This window comes from Thunnus maccoyii, chromosome 6 (genome assembly GCF_910596095.1).
Source record: "Thunnus maccoyii chromosome 6, fThuMac1.1, whole genome shotgun sequence".
Lineage (NCBI taxonomy): Eukaryota > Metazoa > Chordata > Actinopteri > Scombriformes > Scombridae > Thunnus > Thunnus maccoyii.
In genome coordinates, this window is record NC_056538.1 from 19,003,363 (window position 1) to 19,022,773 (window position 19,411).

General features: G+C 39.8%; 2 protein-coding genes across 7 annotated transcripts in view; one reads left to right on the forward strand and one right to left on the reverse strand.

Moving 5' to 3' along the window:
* Positions 1–6,663, reverse strand: part of rsrc1 (arginine/serine-rich coiled-coil 1) — a 226,724-nt gene extending 220,061 nt beyond the window's left edge. For all 3 annotated transcript variants that reach the window (XM_042413936.1, XM_042413939.1, XM_042413937.1), the window contains exon 1: positions 6,287–6,663. In XM_042413936.1, the coding sequence (XP_042269870.1) occupies positions 6,287–6,317 (31 nt within the window). In that variant the 5' untranslated portion in view covers positions 6,318–6,663. The remainder of the gene's footprint in view (positions 1–6,286) is intronic.
* Positions 5,967–19,411, forward strand: part of dock10 (dedicator of cytokinesis 10) — a 69,188-nt gene continuing 55,743 nt past the window's right edge. For 2 of the 4 annotated variants that reach the window (XM_042413930.1, XM_042413934.1), the window contains exons 1-2: positions 5,967–6,268; positions 8,314–8,621. In XM_042413930.1, coding sequence (XP_042269864.1) covers positions 8,514–8,621 — 108 coding nt within the window. In that variant the 5' untranslated portion in view covers positions 5,967–6,268; positions 8,314–8,513. The remainder of the gene's footprint in view (positions 6,269–8,313; positions 8,622–19,411) is intronic. The other 2 variants (XM_042413931.1, XM_042413932.1) reach the window with 2 other exon arrangements.

Below are 19,411 nucleotides of genomic sequence, written 5' to 3' on the forward strand. Positions count from 1 at the left end.
CCCCGGATCGAGTCCAGCAGGGGATCCTTGTTGCATTTCTCTCTCCTTCATTTACCATCATCTCTCTACTGTAGTAAAGGCATAAAATGCCCCCAAAAGGAAAATAATACAATACCTGAGTTTTGGTGCAGGTACCAAAGAAATATCTTTTTAAAACTTTGCTTTGAGAAATTTTTTTAATAAAATGAAGCCAAATTTGTTATGTTAAATGTCTAAACAAAAATGGTCGTACAGGAGCATTAAGTAATAAATACAGTCTAACATCTGAAAAATTATGATTTAAATTAGGAACTATCTGATTAAAGAATAAGTTAGAATAAAAAGTGTACTTACTTAAAGTAAGTTAGAATATGTCCAGGTATTTGATGAAAACTTATAGGCTAGTACTTGTAACTTTTCAATACTTTTAATACTATTAGTATTTCTTATTCCTTTCTTTACCTCTCTTTCTTGCTTCCTATCTTTAATTATGTGCATCTCTCAGCTGGCTAGAATTGGACCTGCCTCTTCACTCGGAGGTCAACTTAATGTGTGCACGCAATACACTTGAGTAGATATGCAGATTGCCTCTGTTAGCCTATATAATTTATGAAACATGAAGCTTCTTCGCTGCTGCGTAGCACCACAGCAGGCTCTTTATGAACTGATTCATCTCTTACAAACACATCAACCATATCGACTTACTGTTTACTGCATTTGCATTTGATGGCTACTTTGCAAAGCGAGGATATTGAAAAATACTGATAAACTATCTCAGTTTGAATCAGACATGAATCAGACTCTTTCATACCTCAAGAACCAACGTTGTTTTCTTGATGAAAATACTGGAGCTGCCCAAATGAATCAGAGTTGGAGGTCTGACGTGACACTCAGAGTGGCTCCACAGATAGGGAACATTTCACAACAAATACTGTACTGTATGTGAGCAGTGCGATGAAATAAAGGCCATTGGATGGAAGAGGTTAACAAAACATTGAATTTGTCAGTGAAGCCGCTCCAGGCTTTAGACTATAGCGTTTGTCCTCTGGTTTTTGTCTTGTCTAAGGGGTTGTTCAGGTTTACATCTGAAACAATTAGTTGATTGAAAGATAAGTCGATTGACAGGTATTTTGATAATCGATTCACTCACATTAGCTGCTTTCAGCTTCCCAAATGTACAGATTTACTGCTTTTCTTTGCCATATATAATGGTAAATTGAATAGCTTTGGGTTTTGGACTTAAAGTTGGACAAAAGAGGTAATTTGAAGACATCAAAGTGGGCCCTATGAAATTGTGATGGGCATTTTTTCTGTATTTTGTTACATTCCAAAGACTATATGATTAATCAAAAAAAGAAACTGGCAGATTAATATGTAATTTGTATGTATCATATACATTAATATGTATATAATAACATATTTAAAAATGCAACTTCAGCTATACGGTGGATTTTCTCCTTGACATTCATTTGTCCTCCACAGTTGGAGGCCCATATGTTCAAAAACCACCGCTCCCCATATGTTATTTGCTAGAGTTCTGTTTTCATTTTCCTCCATTTTTGCCTCTCCACTTACTTTTTTTTTAAATATCACTGCATTTCTCCCTTGATCTAAGTCTCTCTCTGTGGTTGTATATCCACCATCAGCTTGTCCTCTCCTGGCAAAAGCTCCCATTCCCCATACTCTCTCAATCTTACACAGTGACTTACTCTCCTACACATTGTATCCACATCTTTTAAAACATCTCTCTCTCTCTTTCTCACACACACACACACACACATTCAGCACACGTGCAAGCATCAGACCCAGACTCATACACACACCATTCTTCTCTTTCTCTCCCATCGGGGGACCCTGTTGCAGATGGACATACACTCCTTTTGTGTTAGCTTGTGAAAGAGGAAATTAGAATTAGACACTGGGGCAGAGCCTGGCTTGCAGAAATGTGATCCTGCTGCTCTCCCTAAAGGCTTCAAATGGTCTTTTTCTTTCCTCTGTCCTTGTGAAAGTCTTGAATTGAGGAACCTGTGGATACTGGAGAGTGCTATCTTGTTATTGAATCTGAGGACTTGACAAGAAAAATAGGCTGCCTAAAGCTGCACTATGTCCAACCCCTGCCTGGAGAGATTCAGTATTTCACCAACCCTCTTCACTCCATTTTTTCTGTCTTGGCTGTACAATTTTCTTTTTTCCATAGACTGCATTTCACTTTCACCTCTCCGTTAACCTTTACTGTCAGCCATACAGAACTGGGATTACGGTAGAATTCACAGTGCATTCATAACTGTCTGGCGAATACATTATGAGATTAATTTATCATTTACCAGTACACCAGCAATTCTTTCTTAGCTACTTTACTTGTCTTCTTCATTTATGTTCTTTTGCCTCTATTCCCTTTTATATCCAACCGCTCCCTATCTGGCTGCCTCTGTCTGTAGCTCTGAGGTGAGCCTGGATGTCTCTCAGACCCCACAAGATTCTGTCATGTGTCCAAATGGCATTTCTACATTCTGTGGTCACTTTATTAGTTTCGCATACTTGTACTATGGAGGACTGATTCGCCCACAGAGCTGCAATGATGGACCTAATTTTCTAATCTTGTGCCATCAGAGGCCTTCCAAGGACTCTAAAGCCATCATACACACATGTTGCATTTTCTGTACTTTTACAGTTGTTTTTTTGTTTTTTTACAGGAGAGGAGTCAGCCTACCGTTGGATCTTCATCTTCTGTATGACTCTACGCTACGTACGCTACAGTGAATGTAGAGAAACAAAACTGATGTAACAGGTGTAAAACCGTAACCTGTGACCCATCAGATTCTGGTACTTGATTAGGATTTTCAGCCATGACAAGATGTCTTGTGTCGAGGTCTTTTTCCCCTTCTTCTTAGGGTTTAGGTAGTTAGACATTGCAGAGCTGACAGGTTGAGGTGAGAGCAAAGGCTGGGTCCACATCTCACACAAGCATGTGAGCAATGGGTTTAGTAAATGTCATGTTATTACTGAATTTGAAATTGTAATACTTTGCTACACTTCTGCAATCCCTTACACTGTTGAGTAACACATTTCTGAGAAATGCCTTGGGGCATTGCATCACTACCCAACACTGGAGGAGACTGTATTCTTCGAGGCACAGATTTAACACAGGGTAAGAAATGTTTCCTAGGAACTTGATCCATAATAGCTTTCTGCAGATTTTCTGGGGTCCATTTATGAGCAATGAAGTCACTAGATTAAGCTACAATTGTTATCATGTTACTGGACCTGTCTTGAAGGGTTATATGTGCTTCCTTGGGTGGGTAAACTGAGTGCATGAAGGGATGACACCTGAGCTAGACTGATAATCTGCTCAATTGGTACCCTACCAAAGAGGCTTTTTTGTATAGCATAACCAAATGACAATGATATAATAGACTGATATTAGCAGTGCTTAGTTGGACAATTGAGGATTTTTGCATGGCTTGCTTTGGATATCTGGAGTCTAAATCTCATTTTTTGGTGCTTATGTGCCCACTATACCATCATCTGTTCAGTTTATTGCAGCAGTCTCTGCAACTTAAACTCTGTATTTTATGTTATTTATTCTTTATTCAACCAGGAAAGCCTCACTGAGATTAAAAAAAAATATATATTTCAAGAGTATGCTGGCCAAAATTGGCAGCAATAACAATGAGTTAGAGACAAACATCAGATAACACAAAATATGCCACAAAATCTGAATCAAACAAATGAGAAATGTTGTTAAAGTACAGTATGAAAAGTTGGTTTGTGTGCTTCAGTATCTTGGGAATTATACACCAATGATTACAGTAAACCATAAGTCACTTAAGCACTTTTACCTTGTTAACCTTTAGTCAAACAATAACTGAACCTCTCAACCCAGTGTGATTAATTACAGTCACTTAAGTCAGATTACAGATGTGAGAAGTCTACCTTAAGTGGCTAGTAAGTGTGTGTTTATGTATGTCACTAACTCATGGACACAGAATGTATTTTTTATCTATGACATGACAAGAGAAAGTTATAGTGGAATATACTCTTGGGTCAATAACATTACATTGGTAATTAAAAGGTTTACATTACATTAAAAGGTTTGTTCTACTCTAAAGTGGACAAGCTTTATCTGGAGCAATGCATGATGTGATACTGCCACCTAGAGATCAAATTTGGCACATCATTTTCATCTTTCCCAGTAACTTTGACCTCACATTTAAGTCATCCAATACAGGATCATACACTCAACACCACATATGAATCGTCCAATAAATATGTGGTTGATCATTAAATGATGGAAAAGAGCACGAGCAGAAAAAAGAAGAGGAATGCCAGAAAAACAGGCCCAATGGGTCTTTGTAAAGTGACTTGTAAAAGAAAACTGAATAATAGGTTATCATTTGATGTATTTCTTGAATATATTATACATGTTTCAGATAGTGTTTACGTTCAGTTTAGTGTCAGTTTGTGTTTCACACATTTTCTAAATTCCTCTGTGCTGTGTCTATTCTAAACTTAGTTCTTTGCTGTGTAAGATGAGGCAGTTGTGTGTTTAACAGTTAACTTTATTCTGTTATACCCTTACCTGAGCCAGTGATAAGATAAACTGTAGTTATGTAGATGTTTATGTGATAACTGATAAGCTTTTAGAGGATAGTGTGGTTTGTCCTTAATTTAATATAGTAGTAATGTTATTTTGTGATGCTACCTGGTGCATGCTTATGTACTGTCATATATGGTCGTGAAGAAAGACTGTTCCTAGGTTAGCTGAACTTTTGACTTATGTTTCTATCTGAGGGTTGTTTGCTGACCTGTAAGGTTAGTAAACAGATGTTTTAAATTCTGTACGACTAGTATTTAAGGGACTGGTTAAGTGCCAACCTTTCAGACAAAGAAAAGATAGCTAGGTGGTATGTATCTTTGTCTCCAGAACTATGATGCATTATACTTCTGATTGTATTATTTGATTACATTATTTCATAACCTGACAATGCTCTCTTTGTGTGTTTATTGAGTGATCAGCAATTTCCCATCACAGACTGTTCATTACTACTGTTAACATTTCTTGCGGAGTCAAAGGGGTCAATCAATATCCTTGAAGATAAGTAGGACAAGGGAGCATGGTTAGGAACTTGGTTAGGAATCTGTACTCAAGAGCCCATCCAGCGGTGGTTTTGACTTAAAGCCACAGAGCCCAGACATGGGCCATTGAATCAACTGTAAAACTAAATGCTCATTTTAGCAGTGGAGTCAGACTGGTAATATAAAGAAATATGGTATAAAAAGTAGGACACGATAACGAGTCATTTTTACCAACAAAGTTTTACCAACAAAGTCAGCTTTGTTGTACTGTTCCACTGTGGTGTAATACAACAAACCACATAGCATTCAATTTATTAACCTTAGGATGATACTGTGACTGATTTATGTTAAAAATTAAATTAAAAAGAAATAAGCACATATCATAGATCTGTGGTTCTCAATGAGGGGTCTGGGACCCCCAGGGGTGCTTAAGGGGGTTCTAGTTGCAAAAAAGGGAATAATTCATTTTCATTATAATTCCATCCATAAGTAACACAATGACAGAGTGTGTGACTATTTTGGTCATAGGTTTCATACACTTTCTGTAATAAAACATCCAAAAGCAAAAATATTATCAGATGGGAGACCGTGGGACAAAATCTTGGGGGTCCGTGGTCTAATTTGTGTCAGTTTAGGGGTCCTTGACATGAAAAGGTTTGGGAACCACTGGCACAGATGACTTACACAAAAATATATATGCCTAAAGCACTACAAAAGCTCTGATGTAGCTAGATAAAGAAAAGTGTTTAATATTGGAGAAACTGAACACTAAAAAACAAAAGTTTATGTGCACAGCAATACTTTTTGGAATGCATGTATTAAACACATGACTTACACAATCTTATTTACATGATGAAATACAAAAGAAACAGCCTACAAAAGCCTCCAGTATTGTAGGTAGTTATTAAAGCAGAACAGCACAGCTTAAAAACTAAACAAGGATGTAGAAAACTTTCTGCACAAACAGTCTCATTCACAAATCACGCACAGTAAACAAGTGACCAAACAACCAATAAATACTGGAGAAATTGCTGATGAGTCAAAGCAGACTGTGTTTCTGCGTCTGTGTCATTGTAGACAGCAGCTTCACCACAGCAACTTCATTATACAGATAAAACAAGGTATGGTGCATATTTTAACCAAATGCAAGAGGGACATTAAATAATTAAGAAGGAAAGAAGCAAGCAAACAGAAGAACAAACAAGACAGACAGGTAATTTATGTGACTCACATTTGTTGAGGTCCATTTTCTTTTCCCTCATGAAGCAGTATCCTTGTCATGAAATATCCCACTGCACTTGTTGTTGAGATGGTCGTTGTTTTTGTTAACAAAACTTCTCCTCTTTAACACTCAGTGCTAGCATGGTAGCTTAGCTGATAGCATTAGCAACAGTAACTAACGTTAGCTACTCTCCCTGGTCGGTTGTTGCATTTAGCTTAAATGAAACAAGCTGTTAGCCTTCTTTTGTTTGTTGTGAGTATAACTGGCTTCACGGTTCACGTCAGAGTTGATTATTTTCCAGAAAACTGTCATTTCACACAGTTTCACACTGTCTAAAGGCATCTGTTTGTTATGGCCGCATCTGTTTGCTTGCTACTTTTTTTTTTTTTTTTTTTTAAATCCACTTTTCCTAGCTTCTCCTTTAATAAACTTGACATGATTCATTGCCTCGACTGTTTCAGTGCTATGCCAACTTTGACCACACAGGCTGGCTGACACTGAGCTGCAGTTACAAATCAGAGGGGCGCTGTTTCACTCATTTTCGGGAAAACTCAATGAAAAGATGGGGAGACATGGCTAAGACAACTAAATAAGAAAGTGTCTGTCATGTGACAAACAAAATGAATAGATATATTTTTAATTAAAATGATAACGATAGGTATTTTGAATAGTTAGGAAATCCACTGTAATTTAGGGTAGAGCCAATTAATGGGGGTCTCTATCATTTCATAATCCATTCATGGTCCACAGTAAGGTATATGGGTTATGCTGGTTCTACTGGCTATACAAGACATATTTGCTTGAGAGACTTGATGCTACTGAGTTTTTTCATTCTTGACATTTCTTCTTTTTTATGTCACCATTTCATGAATGGGAACATTTCCACACCTCTTTAAGCAGATACTGCTTTTATGTCATCCGTTCGATTGTGGAAGACACTGCTCCAGATAAATTTACATTTCTTATAAAAGGTTACTTTAAAAAAAACTATTTATAGTGAACCCTGCCACTGATGAATAAATAATACATTAAATAATAGTAGAAAGGCCTACAGAGATTTGCTCGCAAAAGTCTCAGCGGCAGATATCTTAAAACCTCTGCAAATAAAAACCAAAACTATCTTCATATAGACAACACTGAGTGGTAACGCTGACTTCCTCAGACTCCTCATGAACACTGCAGTACTGCTTATAAACACTAGAGGGAGGCAGAAGACTGCTGTATTAAAAATAAGCTGCGCGAGTAATGCTGAAAAATGATGTGAGTTAAGACAGAGGCTTAGATAAAGGTAATATTATTATTAATCCTCCTTTGTTGTTCTCAATGAAGCACCGACATGCAGTAACTGTAAACCAGCATCACCCTTCAAAAACTCTTTAATAGCCTGTCATTTACAAATCACAGTTAAACATGCTACACATGAATTCATTATAATCCTGCCTTTTATCCTCGCCCCTGTCTCAACTGCCTCTCACTCACTGTAACCATTAACTGAGATGCTAAAAGTATTTCTGGCCATTTAAGGATGAATTAACCATTTGCCTCCGCCATGTGTCGCTGTTGTCCACATGTGTGTGCCACATCTTCTAGCCTCTACTGTAAATGCTGTTGCTTCCTTGGTCGTGACTGGACTGCTGATGGGCAGTTGACATTTGAGAGCTCCCCTTGAGATGCATGATGTAGACAGTGTAAACCCTGCTCAAATTAAGTTAAGCAGAGGCTGTTAGGCTACTGTTGAAAGTTGAATGAATTTCTATATCCTGCCTCTAATAAATCTAGGCTCACTTTTAAGATATTTTGAAAAACATCTCATATTAACCTATATGTTAATTCGGCTGAGTGGAAAATGAAATTGAGCTGCTGTGTTTCCTTTACATGTCAAGTTGATTGAAGACAAGCTGGAAGATTTACACTGAATTTAATGCCTTTGGTCTTCAAAATAAATGCAATACTTTTGAGTCAAGCATTCATTGCACTGGGGGTTGGAAAAGGTAATTTGAAAGGCATAACCGGAAGTGTTGTCTGATTCATTCCAGTTTGGCTCCAGTCTCAGCAGCGCGCAGGCACGCATCCTCTGCACAGTGTGACTGAAGAAGTGTGTGTGTGTGTGTATGCGTGTGTGTGTGTGTGTGTAAACACAGCTCAGTCGGCTCATGGTAGAAGCGAGGAGGGCCAGCTCTGACTGCCGCAGATATCACCAGGTTGACTTGTGCGCGGTGGCCGCTCAGATGAGGAGATGGCAGCCGAATCGACCCGGAGATTCACCAAGAACCTGCTGAAACCGGGGAGCGCGGCGGAGATACGGCAGACGGCGTGCAACGCAGTCAGACACTCCGCAGTGGCGGTGAGTAAGACCCGACTGAATTGCAAAAACATGGTGGTAGTGAAAAACGCATCACCACCTGTGGGCCCAAAGCTTTTTCTTTCCTGCTCCGGGCTTTTACGGCTGCGAGCCAAAGCTTTACAACTGGAATTAAATGTAGGCATCATCATCATCATCATCATCATCATCATCATCATCATCATCATCATCATCTGTCCCCCAGCCTCTGACAGACCCGCACCACTGCACCGTGGATGTGCCATTGACATTCATGTTGCATCTTTCTATGCAGTGGATGTGCAGAAGCGGCTCAGTGCAGCAATGCTGCTCAGCCTCTGTCTATTGATCCTGCAGGGGGAACAATTCAATACCCTTTTTGAATGGTTAACGCTCAGTTGGCGCAGGAATCGCCACATTTCTTTCCACTATTGGGAAAGAAGCCGCGTATTGGCTGATAATGTGGCTATAAAGTCGTCGAGCCTATCATATCCCCCCGTGGGTTGGAGTTTATTTCACTGTGGCTGGTTGAAGTGAATGAAAAATGCAGTAATAGCGGCTTGGTAGTAGGATAGTGGGATGCGGCATGACAGAGGCAGCGGTTTACATCTGCCCAGCGGTGCACAGAAACACCAGGGAAGATGGAGGGAGGGACTGGGAAGGGAAATGAATGCGACGACTGGGCTTTGATTCACGACTAGTTATATTATCAGGATATTTTAATATGGTGAAATGTGAAATGTACGCTCCAGTGGGTGTGTCACGCCTCATAACTGGGGGCTCTGATTGACACATAAGATAGTGGGAGGAGGGGTAATCCAAGAAGAAAAAAACAGCCACATTACACACAAGGAGGAGGATTTGTGTTTTGATGATGTCCTTTTGATTCATCTGACAGAGGAGGACAAATCCTCTACCTTACGTTTTGTGTGTGTGTGTGTGTGTGTGTGTGTGTGTGTGTGTGTCTGTGTCTGTGTGTCTATGTGTCCATTCTGTGGAGATTAGCATAGAGAAAGGTCACTCCACTCCAGCCTCTCTGCTGCTACTCTTCATCCTCTTCACTGTGGTGTTAGTGTGTCAGTGGGACACGGCAGAGCAGAGCGCAGAATTGATTTGAATAAAGAGGGAAAATGCAATAGTAAATCTTTCAAATGTGGTGCGCGGCCAAAGACAGGATTAAAATGGAAACGAATGAAATACAATCACAAATAAATGAAACCTGGCTTCAACGGTGTACTGAGTAAAAATTGATCAATCTCTTTGCACAGCCAGATGTTTCTTTGCTCTGGGTCAGTTGAAAATGAACAGAATGCAACTGCTGCATGTTTACCTGCAGTATGCATTTATCAGAGTAACTCCAAATGGAGTAAATTGTGTTTATTGATTCCCTTATTGGATGTATAAATTGACTGGTGAGTCACCTTGTGTTAGTATAATTCGAGACACAGATACACAACATAACATAACATTACAGTATGTTGTTACCATACTGTGGGACTTGACTGCCTTGCCTAAAGGCACTGCAGCTGAAGAAATACAGTGAGTCTGTGGTTTCCAAGTAGAAAACAAAGACATGACAAGACAAAACTGATAAGCTGAAGAACGGAAGTGAGAGAGATACCTCAGCCTGAAACAAGAGGAACTTGAGCTGCCTGATGTTCAACTATTATCAGCATTATTTACATTATTAAAAGTGAACAGTTATTTTAATGACACCATTAAGTAGTAAATGTATGTCAGCATATTTATATCCTTCATTAAAGCCTCAGTCCATCATAGACGGTGCTGTTACTGCACAACTGTCCAACAGTTCACATTCCACATTTAAACCGGAAAAAAATGCTTTCTTGCAACATTTTTTTTGTCACTTCAAATTTATTGATACACATTTTCATCAAAAAAAAAAAAAAAAACCCAAATTCTTTTGTAGACATAACCAGATGTTTTCCTGCAGATAGCGTTTCACAGTTCCCCTTCTTGAGCACAAGTGGTCAAGGGTTGTTTTGCTTCCTTAAAAACTATGATCGTGGATGACTCAGTATGATTAAAGTTTATTTAAAAATGCAAGATTTTTAGTGGATTAGACACAAATCGGATGGATAAAACCCTCTATCTTGGCATTTATAGTTTTGTAAACAACCATACAGGAATGTCTGTTTTGGCTGATCCAGTGAATTAAATACCCAACAAGTCAAGGTACTCACTTTGGTGCAAGAATCATATAAAAATCCAAAATTGCCATAATAATTGAAAAAACAAAAACAAAACATAATTGACAAATTTGTCTCATCTTATATATTGTTATATTGGCCACATCTGCACCTCTGCAGAATTTACTACAACACCAAACATTAAATAAAAAAGTGGGTTTTGTTTAAAAAGTGGGAACTGAAATAGAAACCATAACTGATACCCTTATCTGTGTCATTGTACTGTTTTTTTTTTTTTTTTATCTCTGTCATCTCTCAGTGCAAGAGACTGGCTGGTTAGTCTTAATTCTGTCCGAAAGCTTGAAAAAGTTTCTGAGTGGCTGCCTGTTGGTCACTTGATCACTGCCCACCAACACTGACCTCAGCCACAGCTCTAAACTGAAAAACTCTATAAAGGAAAAAAAGAAAATGACTTGAAGTCATTCGGTGTACAGATACAGGATGCAGAAATGTGGAGGAATGAGATGGGGAAGCTACGCTACATGTAGGAGTAAGCATGTGTGTAAATGTGTAGGTATAAGGCTTGTGTGCACAGGCTTAGGTTAAGTGGGTGTGTAAATGTCCATAGGCGTTGTGTATGCATGTGTGCGGACATTTTTGTGAGTGTGTTAATGCATGGCCTTTGTTGGTGAAAGAAACCAGGTCAGCAGAATCGGGCCCTATGGCATAACATTCAATGAAGCGTGAGCCTCTTTTTTTTTTCTCTCGCTGACCTCTGTCTCTCTTTTTTCATACTAGCCAGTTTTCCTCATTCACTTAATGTCACCCCCCTCCTCCACCATCCCCTGACTCTTCTCTGCATCTCTCCATGGCTTCACTGTTTCAGATTCTTCTATATTTGTGTTTTTCCTCTGTGTTTCTCACTGTCCCACTGCTCTGCATGGGTCCCGAGTCAGGTTAGATCAGTTTCTGTGTGATTGCGTGCATGTATTAGTGAGAATATAGCATACATGATACTGGTTAAATCCCTCCTGGTGCATGCTGAGTTTTCTTCTGCTCTGTGAAAACGATCACTGCTTTCTGACTGACTTCTCTGTTTCTCTTAGTGGTCAGCCCACCCATCCTCAAATATGAAGGCAGCATGGAAGGGTAGATAGATACAAGACGAGAGGATTTCATGGTGGTTGAATGTTGGTTTTAAAAGAAAAACACACAATATTTTGCTTCAGTGATCTTTTCCATTACGTCTTTTCTGGCCTCAATCTGGCGCTGAGCTACTATACGTCAAATAACAATGAAATAAAATATTAAAATAGATTGAAAAATGCTTAATATGTGAAATGTATGATAGTAAACATGCATGATTTATATCAAACATGCTTGAAGTACAAAAAAAATCCTCCATATTTTAGACCCATTCCTGGTGTCTGTTGGCACACTGAGTGAGGGTGTTTACTCTGACTCTCAGCGAAAGTGAGCAGCATAGTAGTGTAGACACAAGTGTCATTCTTGTTGTGACTCTGGCTGCCTGCTGGGATGAACCACATGTCATACCATGCCTCCAGGATGCCAACCACGCTAACCACACAGCCAGAGATTTGGGCCAACATGCCCACCCTGGCATCCTGCTGTAGCTCAGAGTTTATTTGCCCAGTAGAACAGGGTTGCTTGTATGCAGTCACCATCATTCGTTGCTTTGGGGGCCATATGCATGCTCATGCCTTTCCACATGGTACCCTAGTGTTTGGTGTTAAATCACCATGGTCATTTCTTCCCTCTGGCATCACATAATGCCACTCCTTACCCTTGGCATCCATGCTGCCCTTATGGTACCACTAGTGTAGCTTCATGCCTGAACACAGATTGACTATTTTTGGTGCCCAGTCTCATACACTCTCCAGGTATTTTCGAGAAATTTTCCAATTTGTTGTGCAGTCACAGAGATGACCCTGTAATTCTGTTGTCCATAATTTTAAGGTACTAACTTTTATGGATATAATACCAGTGTTTTTCCTGACTTAGCTTATTAAAGTCCAGATGAAATGGCATTTTGAGAGTATCTAATTTCTGTATCGTGATGTATCTCTGAGTGAAACAGGATAGACAGGGGGGACATAACATTGGGAGGAATTTTGATTTGAATGTTGAAAAGTTGGCATGTCATAATGCATCTCAGCTCTGTGCTGCTAAAAGTTGAATACTGATTGATGGGTAGATGTCATGATATTATTGGTTGAAATTGGTTGGTTCAAGCCTACATAAGCACACATCATATTTTGTTTCACAGGAAGTAAACATGTTTGGATTTTGATATAAGAATACAAAGAAATATATCTTGTCTTGGCATATATTGTTAATTAGGTGTACAATATGAATGGAGATGTGATCTAAAGGGTTAAGAAAGCATTTTTCATTTCATCTCAACTTTAACTACAAATCACTGTATACATTTCACATTGCTGCTGCTGATCATTTTCCAAAGCAAACCATAAATAAAATCGACCAATTGTTTACTGCAATTGATGACCTATTTCAAGCAAGTTTCAATCTGTGCAATGGATTTTCATATCATACTGGCTAGGACTGCAACTAACTATTATTTTCATTATATATTAATCTGATTAAAGTCTAAAAAGTGAAAAATGCCAATCACAAGTCTTGAATTTGCTTGTTTAGTCTGATTAACAGCCCAAAGCCCAAAGGTATGCAATTCACAACTATATAAGATATAATTTATATTGATATAAAACCTGAAAAGCAGCAAATCCTCACATTTGTGATGCAGGGACCAGTTAATCTTCCACTTTTGCTTGATAAATGACAGAATGATAGGCTAATTTTCTGTCACTCACAGAAATGATTATTTATCCACTTATAATGTCTATGACCATACTGGCACCAATGGTTGCCAGGAATGTACCTAAAAGCCCCCAAAACAGCAAGTACTTTCTTACCTACACATCATAAAATAATCAGTCTGTTAGTGTGATCTTCCCTGCTATATAAACTGCCTGGAAGGTAAAAACTTAAATCTGTCAACCTAAGACTTTGGAAACGTCTGACAATGATGTAAAATGCAAGTGACTTGTAGTTTATGGGCTTAAACATGGTCCTACCAATGTGGTTTACCAACCCTCTCTTGTGCCTGCTCCTGTTCTCCTAAACTAATCACCAGAGAGCTGCATGTGTTCTTTGTCTCAGGACTAAAGACAAAGGCACAACCATGCACTCACACTGCAATAGAGTGACTTGAAGTAGAAAAAATATTCACACTTTGGTTAAAGTTGAAATTTTTGTTTCCTTCCTGTATTCTGCACTTTTTAACATATGGTTCTTACATACTGAAGACAGTGTTCATATTTTATTGATATCCCTTTCAGCTAGTTGTCTTCTTTCTTCATCGATTATCTTAACTCATCTCATTTTATACTCCGAGAAAGAAAAAGAGGGAAGAATTTGAAGATTTGTTAAGAATTTTATCTCCTCTCCACTCCTCTTTCTAAAATACCACTACTGGGCATGTCTGTCTGTCTGGAACTAAAAATGTGTGTCAGACAGTGTGGAACAGTCATTTGTTGGTGGGGGGCACTCTGGGTAGACGTGCCCCAGTGACATGTTGCGGGTGTGTGTGGTCGTTGGGGGGGGGGGGGGGGGGGGGCATGCTGTCAGTCTGACTCTGCTCTCTCCTCATGACACATCATGTCGACTGCCTGGGGTGCATTGTGCATGACTGCTGACCTGCCTGTTTGTCCGGCATACATGACATAGAGGCACGTATGTCTATAAATGTGTGGTTCTTGTGATCATTCTGAAAGTCCAACCACATAAAAACGTTGTTAGAATGCATTTGGGTTTTAGCTGCTTTCGATCTGTGTCAGTGTGGTTATTTTTCGTGATTTGACCACAGTGAGCTGCTCTATTTCAAAAAGAGAGTTGTCAGTGTCACGTTAAACAGTCGCCGGCAGCACGCAACACCAACTAATATGCTCGTCTCATGCGAGTTAGCCAGACTGATAATGCTGAAAATCAATTGTCCCACAGGACAGAAACCAGTTAGATTACCAGTAATTACTCTCCCAGCAGCCATGCCGCTGTTACCACGGCAACAGAGAAAGGTCAATTAGGATGGAATTCTAACAGGAAGCACTCCTATCACTCCTTGCATATTTCCCATCTAGTATATCTTATTTCATCTCATCTGTCACTCCTCTGTTCACATGCTCTCTCATCTACATCTTACAAGATGTCTAAGAAATCAATTTGATGGTTTGTGTAGCTGCTTACGAGCCCTCTTCAACTACTTTCTGAATGGCCACTCCATCTTTTTTTGCCCTGTATTTTTTTCTTTCTTTTATCTCTTTCTCCTTGAGGTTAGGACAGTTACTGGCTGTATTTGTTGACAGAGATCCGTACTGATCCTGATATTTCTGTCACATGTCTCTTATTACATCTGGACAGGGCAAGGTAGGACAGGACAAGAGTGGCTCTGGAGCCACAATCAAGCTTATAATTGGATCAGACGTCAACGGGCTTATCATTTTAGAGAGTCAGGCCATGAAGAGGGGAAAACCAGAGAGAAATTCAGGGAGGAAGGGTGAGAGAGAGAAGAGAGAGATTCAGTAGATCTGCTTCCCCTCCCAGAGGAGTTTGTGCTGAGGTTCTGCTGCTTATAATTTGTCCTCTCGTAAACACTCTGCCCAGTGTTTGTGTATGAGTGCGGTTGTGTATATGTGTGTGTGCGGATTTCCAATTTTATTGATCTGTGCATGTTATTAAGTACAGTATTTCCACATGTCTGAGTGTTTCATTGGCGTTAGCAGGTTCATGTTTGAGTGTGCTGTATTCATATGTCTGCACACTAGGAACTTTTCAGGTCCCCGTGGACATTCATGTAAATGCTCCAGTTCTTGAAGAAACTTGGTTTCTCAACATTCCAGGACAGACATTAGAAATGCTGCGCTGTTGTCTTTATTCCCATAGAGTCGGATATAAAGCTGCTTTACAAATCAACAGTGACATTTCCTTCCTTGCCAATACAGTTATTCTCTTACATAAGTTGGGATTTTGGAAGACATACTGCAGTTGGATTGTATAACCATATAAGTAAGACTGTGAGAGACAAGAGACTCTTCCAGCAAGAACAATCAAGAAAGGAGCGTTTGGCCCTTAACATTGCAGTGGAACTATAAAACCAGCACTTGAATGATTATCAGAGTTTCCCACCGTTTTTTTATAGTGGACGGGGATGACCTTACATAGCACCTCAGCTAACATTGTAAAACACATATTTGAATATAGACATTAAGAACTTTTAATTAATAAAATATTCACTTTTCTGATTATAGCTAAATTATCAATGATAGATGGTACCATATGACGTTTTTCATGAGTAGGAGACACACACCATGAAAAGGATAATATTGAACTAACTCTGTGTGGGTGGCACACATTCAGATGATTTATTTTGTGTCTGTGTCACCTCTTGGGCCCAGAGTTTCACTCTTACTGATGCGTGCGATGAGTGACATACTCATCATCAAAGAGGTGCCTCACAGTCTGTACACCTTTCCGCCTCAGTTTTTGCGTATGTCATATCTTTACACTCTATGTGTGTCAAACCAGATTTTCAAAGTGTCACTTTCTGGGTGGTGTTTGCGTAAGCCCCGACAGTGTGGGACAGGATGTCATGCTCGCTCTGTCTCTTTTCTCACACCATGCATATTGTGTCTCTGAACAACTCGGCATGCAGTTTTTCATGAGAGGCCATGCTGTGCAGTTCTTCATGGCGTCTTTGTCGTGTGGTGCAAACCTAAATGTGTGTTCATATCACTTCAGAGATTTCCCCAGCAGGGTGGCACGTAACCCCAGTGCCTTTCCTTCTCTTATATTTTCACTTCTTACCTCCTCTGCTACGTTCCTTTTCTGCTTTTTTTTTTTCTCACTTTGCCTTATCCATCTCTACATGAATTCCCTAATTGCCTTCCCCTCCTCATTCTTTCTCAAAATAAACTGGATTACATTCACTCGCTTCTTCAGTTCTCACTCTTGTTATTTTGAGTGAATGCTTCTAGTGTCACCGGTGTGTGTGTGTGTGTGTGTGTGTGTGTGTGTGTGTGTGTGTGTGTGTGTGTGTGTGTGTGTGTGTGTGTGTGTGTGTGTGTGTGTGTGTGTGTGTGTGTGTGTGTGTGTGTGTGTGTGTGCGTGTGTGTGCATGCAGACAAGAGAATAGAGAAAGGGATTAGGGGAGATGAATAGCTCTTTGACATTTGTTATGACTGAGCTGCAGACGACTCAGCCGCATTTGCCCGATAACAGTAGGACCGTGCACTACCAGGCCTTGGTGTGTATCTTCTCAATGACTCATTCAGAGAGCACAGAGAAATAAAAGCAGAGAGAGGAACAGAGGAAAAAAAAATTTTTTTTGAGCCTGTCACTGTCACTGGTGACACTGTCTGCTGCTGAATTCCCCCACTGTTTGAACTCTGCATGATGCTGCACAGTGATCTCAGTCGCGCATGTGTGAATTTAATAGCTGGTTGTGAGTGCAGGAAATTCTTTTTTTTCCCCCTGCAATAGCCTTGTAGTGTCAGACCGCCTGTTGTTGAATTGTAGAAGAAGACAAAAAAGTCTGTTTAGTCTAGGTAGGAAAACTGGATCGAGGAGAAGTATGTGTCTGTCTGTATGTCAGTGTTTTGTGAGAGGTCACATGAGAGGAGGAGGAGAGAGAGAGGTCCCTGGGGCTTCATGCATTGTGCCAACGTAAGTTTACAATAGGCTCTTTGGAGAGGCTTCACAGCTAGTGAACTGCTCCATTCAGACTTAGCTGACCAGGCTTTGCCTCACTGGAGCTTAACTTTTATCCTCTCTCTCCCTCTCTTTCTCTAAAGCTCTCCATCCAGCCTCACTATCCTGCCCCTACCTTAATGGACACCACCGTCCACCCGTCCATCTCGACTCTTTTCACGGCCCTCAGGGAGGGGGAGAGGGAGAGGGAGAGTGGGGAGGGGGGGGGGGGGTCCACTTCACATACTGGACTAAGAATAGTTCACCGACTCTCTGCGAGTGAATTGCAGTGTTGTGTCTCTCCCTCACTCTACATTCCAGAGTAGGAGGCCTGAATATGCTACTGCCATTACTGTCCGACCCCCATGCCCTGCTGCCCTCGCCCTGTTGTATCCACACACACACACACACACTCACACACATTGTGTGACAGTTATATGTGATGTGGACTTTCCCTCGTTATCTGCATCCAGTGGCTGACAGGACAAGACAAAAAGAGGAGTGATCTAATTAGTTAACAAAGTGGCAGGATGTAAAGAAAATGTGTGTGTCAGATGATCCAAACCGTCCACAAAGTCTATAAATCTTGAAACAGAACTGTGTTTTTGTTACGTGGTCAAATCCTTAAACACTCTCTAAGATCTTTTTGTCCCTCCCTGCTCCGCCTGTCTAACTGCTCCCTGTCGACTTTGATCAACCCGCCTGACCTGCCGAAAATCCCGTCTGACCGTGTCCGTCCTCTTGGCCCTGGTGACAGAAGGTATAAAAGAAAGAGACAGTCACAAGCAGCCATTATTAATGTTTCACCAGCAGCACCCATACACAAAGATAAAAGCATGAGGGCACGCAGATTATTATGTCTGCAGTTGCTGTGCTCCTGTTTGAAGCAGAACAGATAGCTTTTTACTGACAGTAGCAGAGTCTTAGAGGACATAGCTGTCATAACTTGCTGCCCTCGCACTAGATAACCGGCCAAAAAAAGGCAGCAGTTTCAAGATGTGGCTGCTATCATCATACGCATTTGGTCACATGCGATGACTTTTTCTGTACTACTTAATGAAATTTATAGAGCTGCAAGTCGATTGACAGAAAATGAATCTACTATCCTAATTATTTAGATAATCAATTAATCGTTTTGATTGAAAATTTTAAAGAAAAAATACAAAAATTCTCTGGTTCCAGCTTAGAAGTGAATGTTTTCTGGTTTCTGAATATCTTTGGTTTGTGGACTGTTGGTCGGGACAAAACAAACATATAGGTGATGCCTTGGGCTTTGGGAAACATTGATTGACATTTTGCCCTATTTTCTGACTTAGTCCAAATGACTACTTGATTAATCGAGAAAATAATCGACAGGTTTATCTTCAATGATTAATTGTTGTTAGCTGCAGCCCTAAAAGCTGCACTTGCCAACACTCTTACCATGTTAAATGTACTAGAGCTCAAATGATCAGTGGATCAATCGTAAAGTTGATCAAAAGAAAATTAATCTGCAACAATTGTGAGTAAGTTATCAAGCAAAAATGCCATATGTGAGCTGCTTCTCAGATGTAAAGATTTGCTGTTTTTCTCTTTGATATATCATTGCAAATTAAATATTTTTCAGTTTTAGTCTGGTTGGACAAAAGAAGCAACTTAAGGGCATTACCTTAGGCTCTGGGAAATTTTGATGGGCATTTTTCAACTATTTTATAGATTAAATAATTAATAAAAAAGTAAAAATGTTAAATTAATTGATAATAAAAATAATCACCAGTTGCAGCCTTACTCAAATTCCAATTCTCAATAATAAAATCACTGTAAACTGAGAATAGCTACAACAACCAAAAACATTAAACCAAAGGATCAAACAACCAATCTGTAACTTATCATACTACAAAG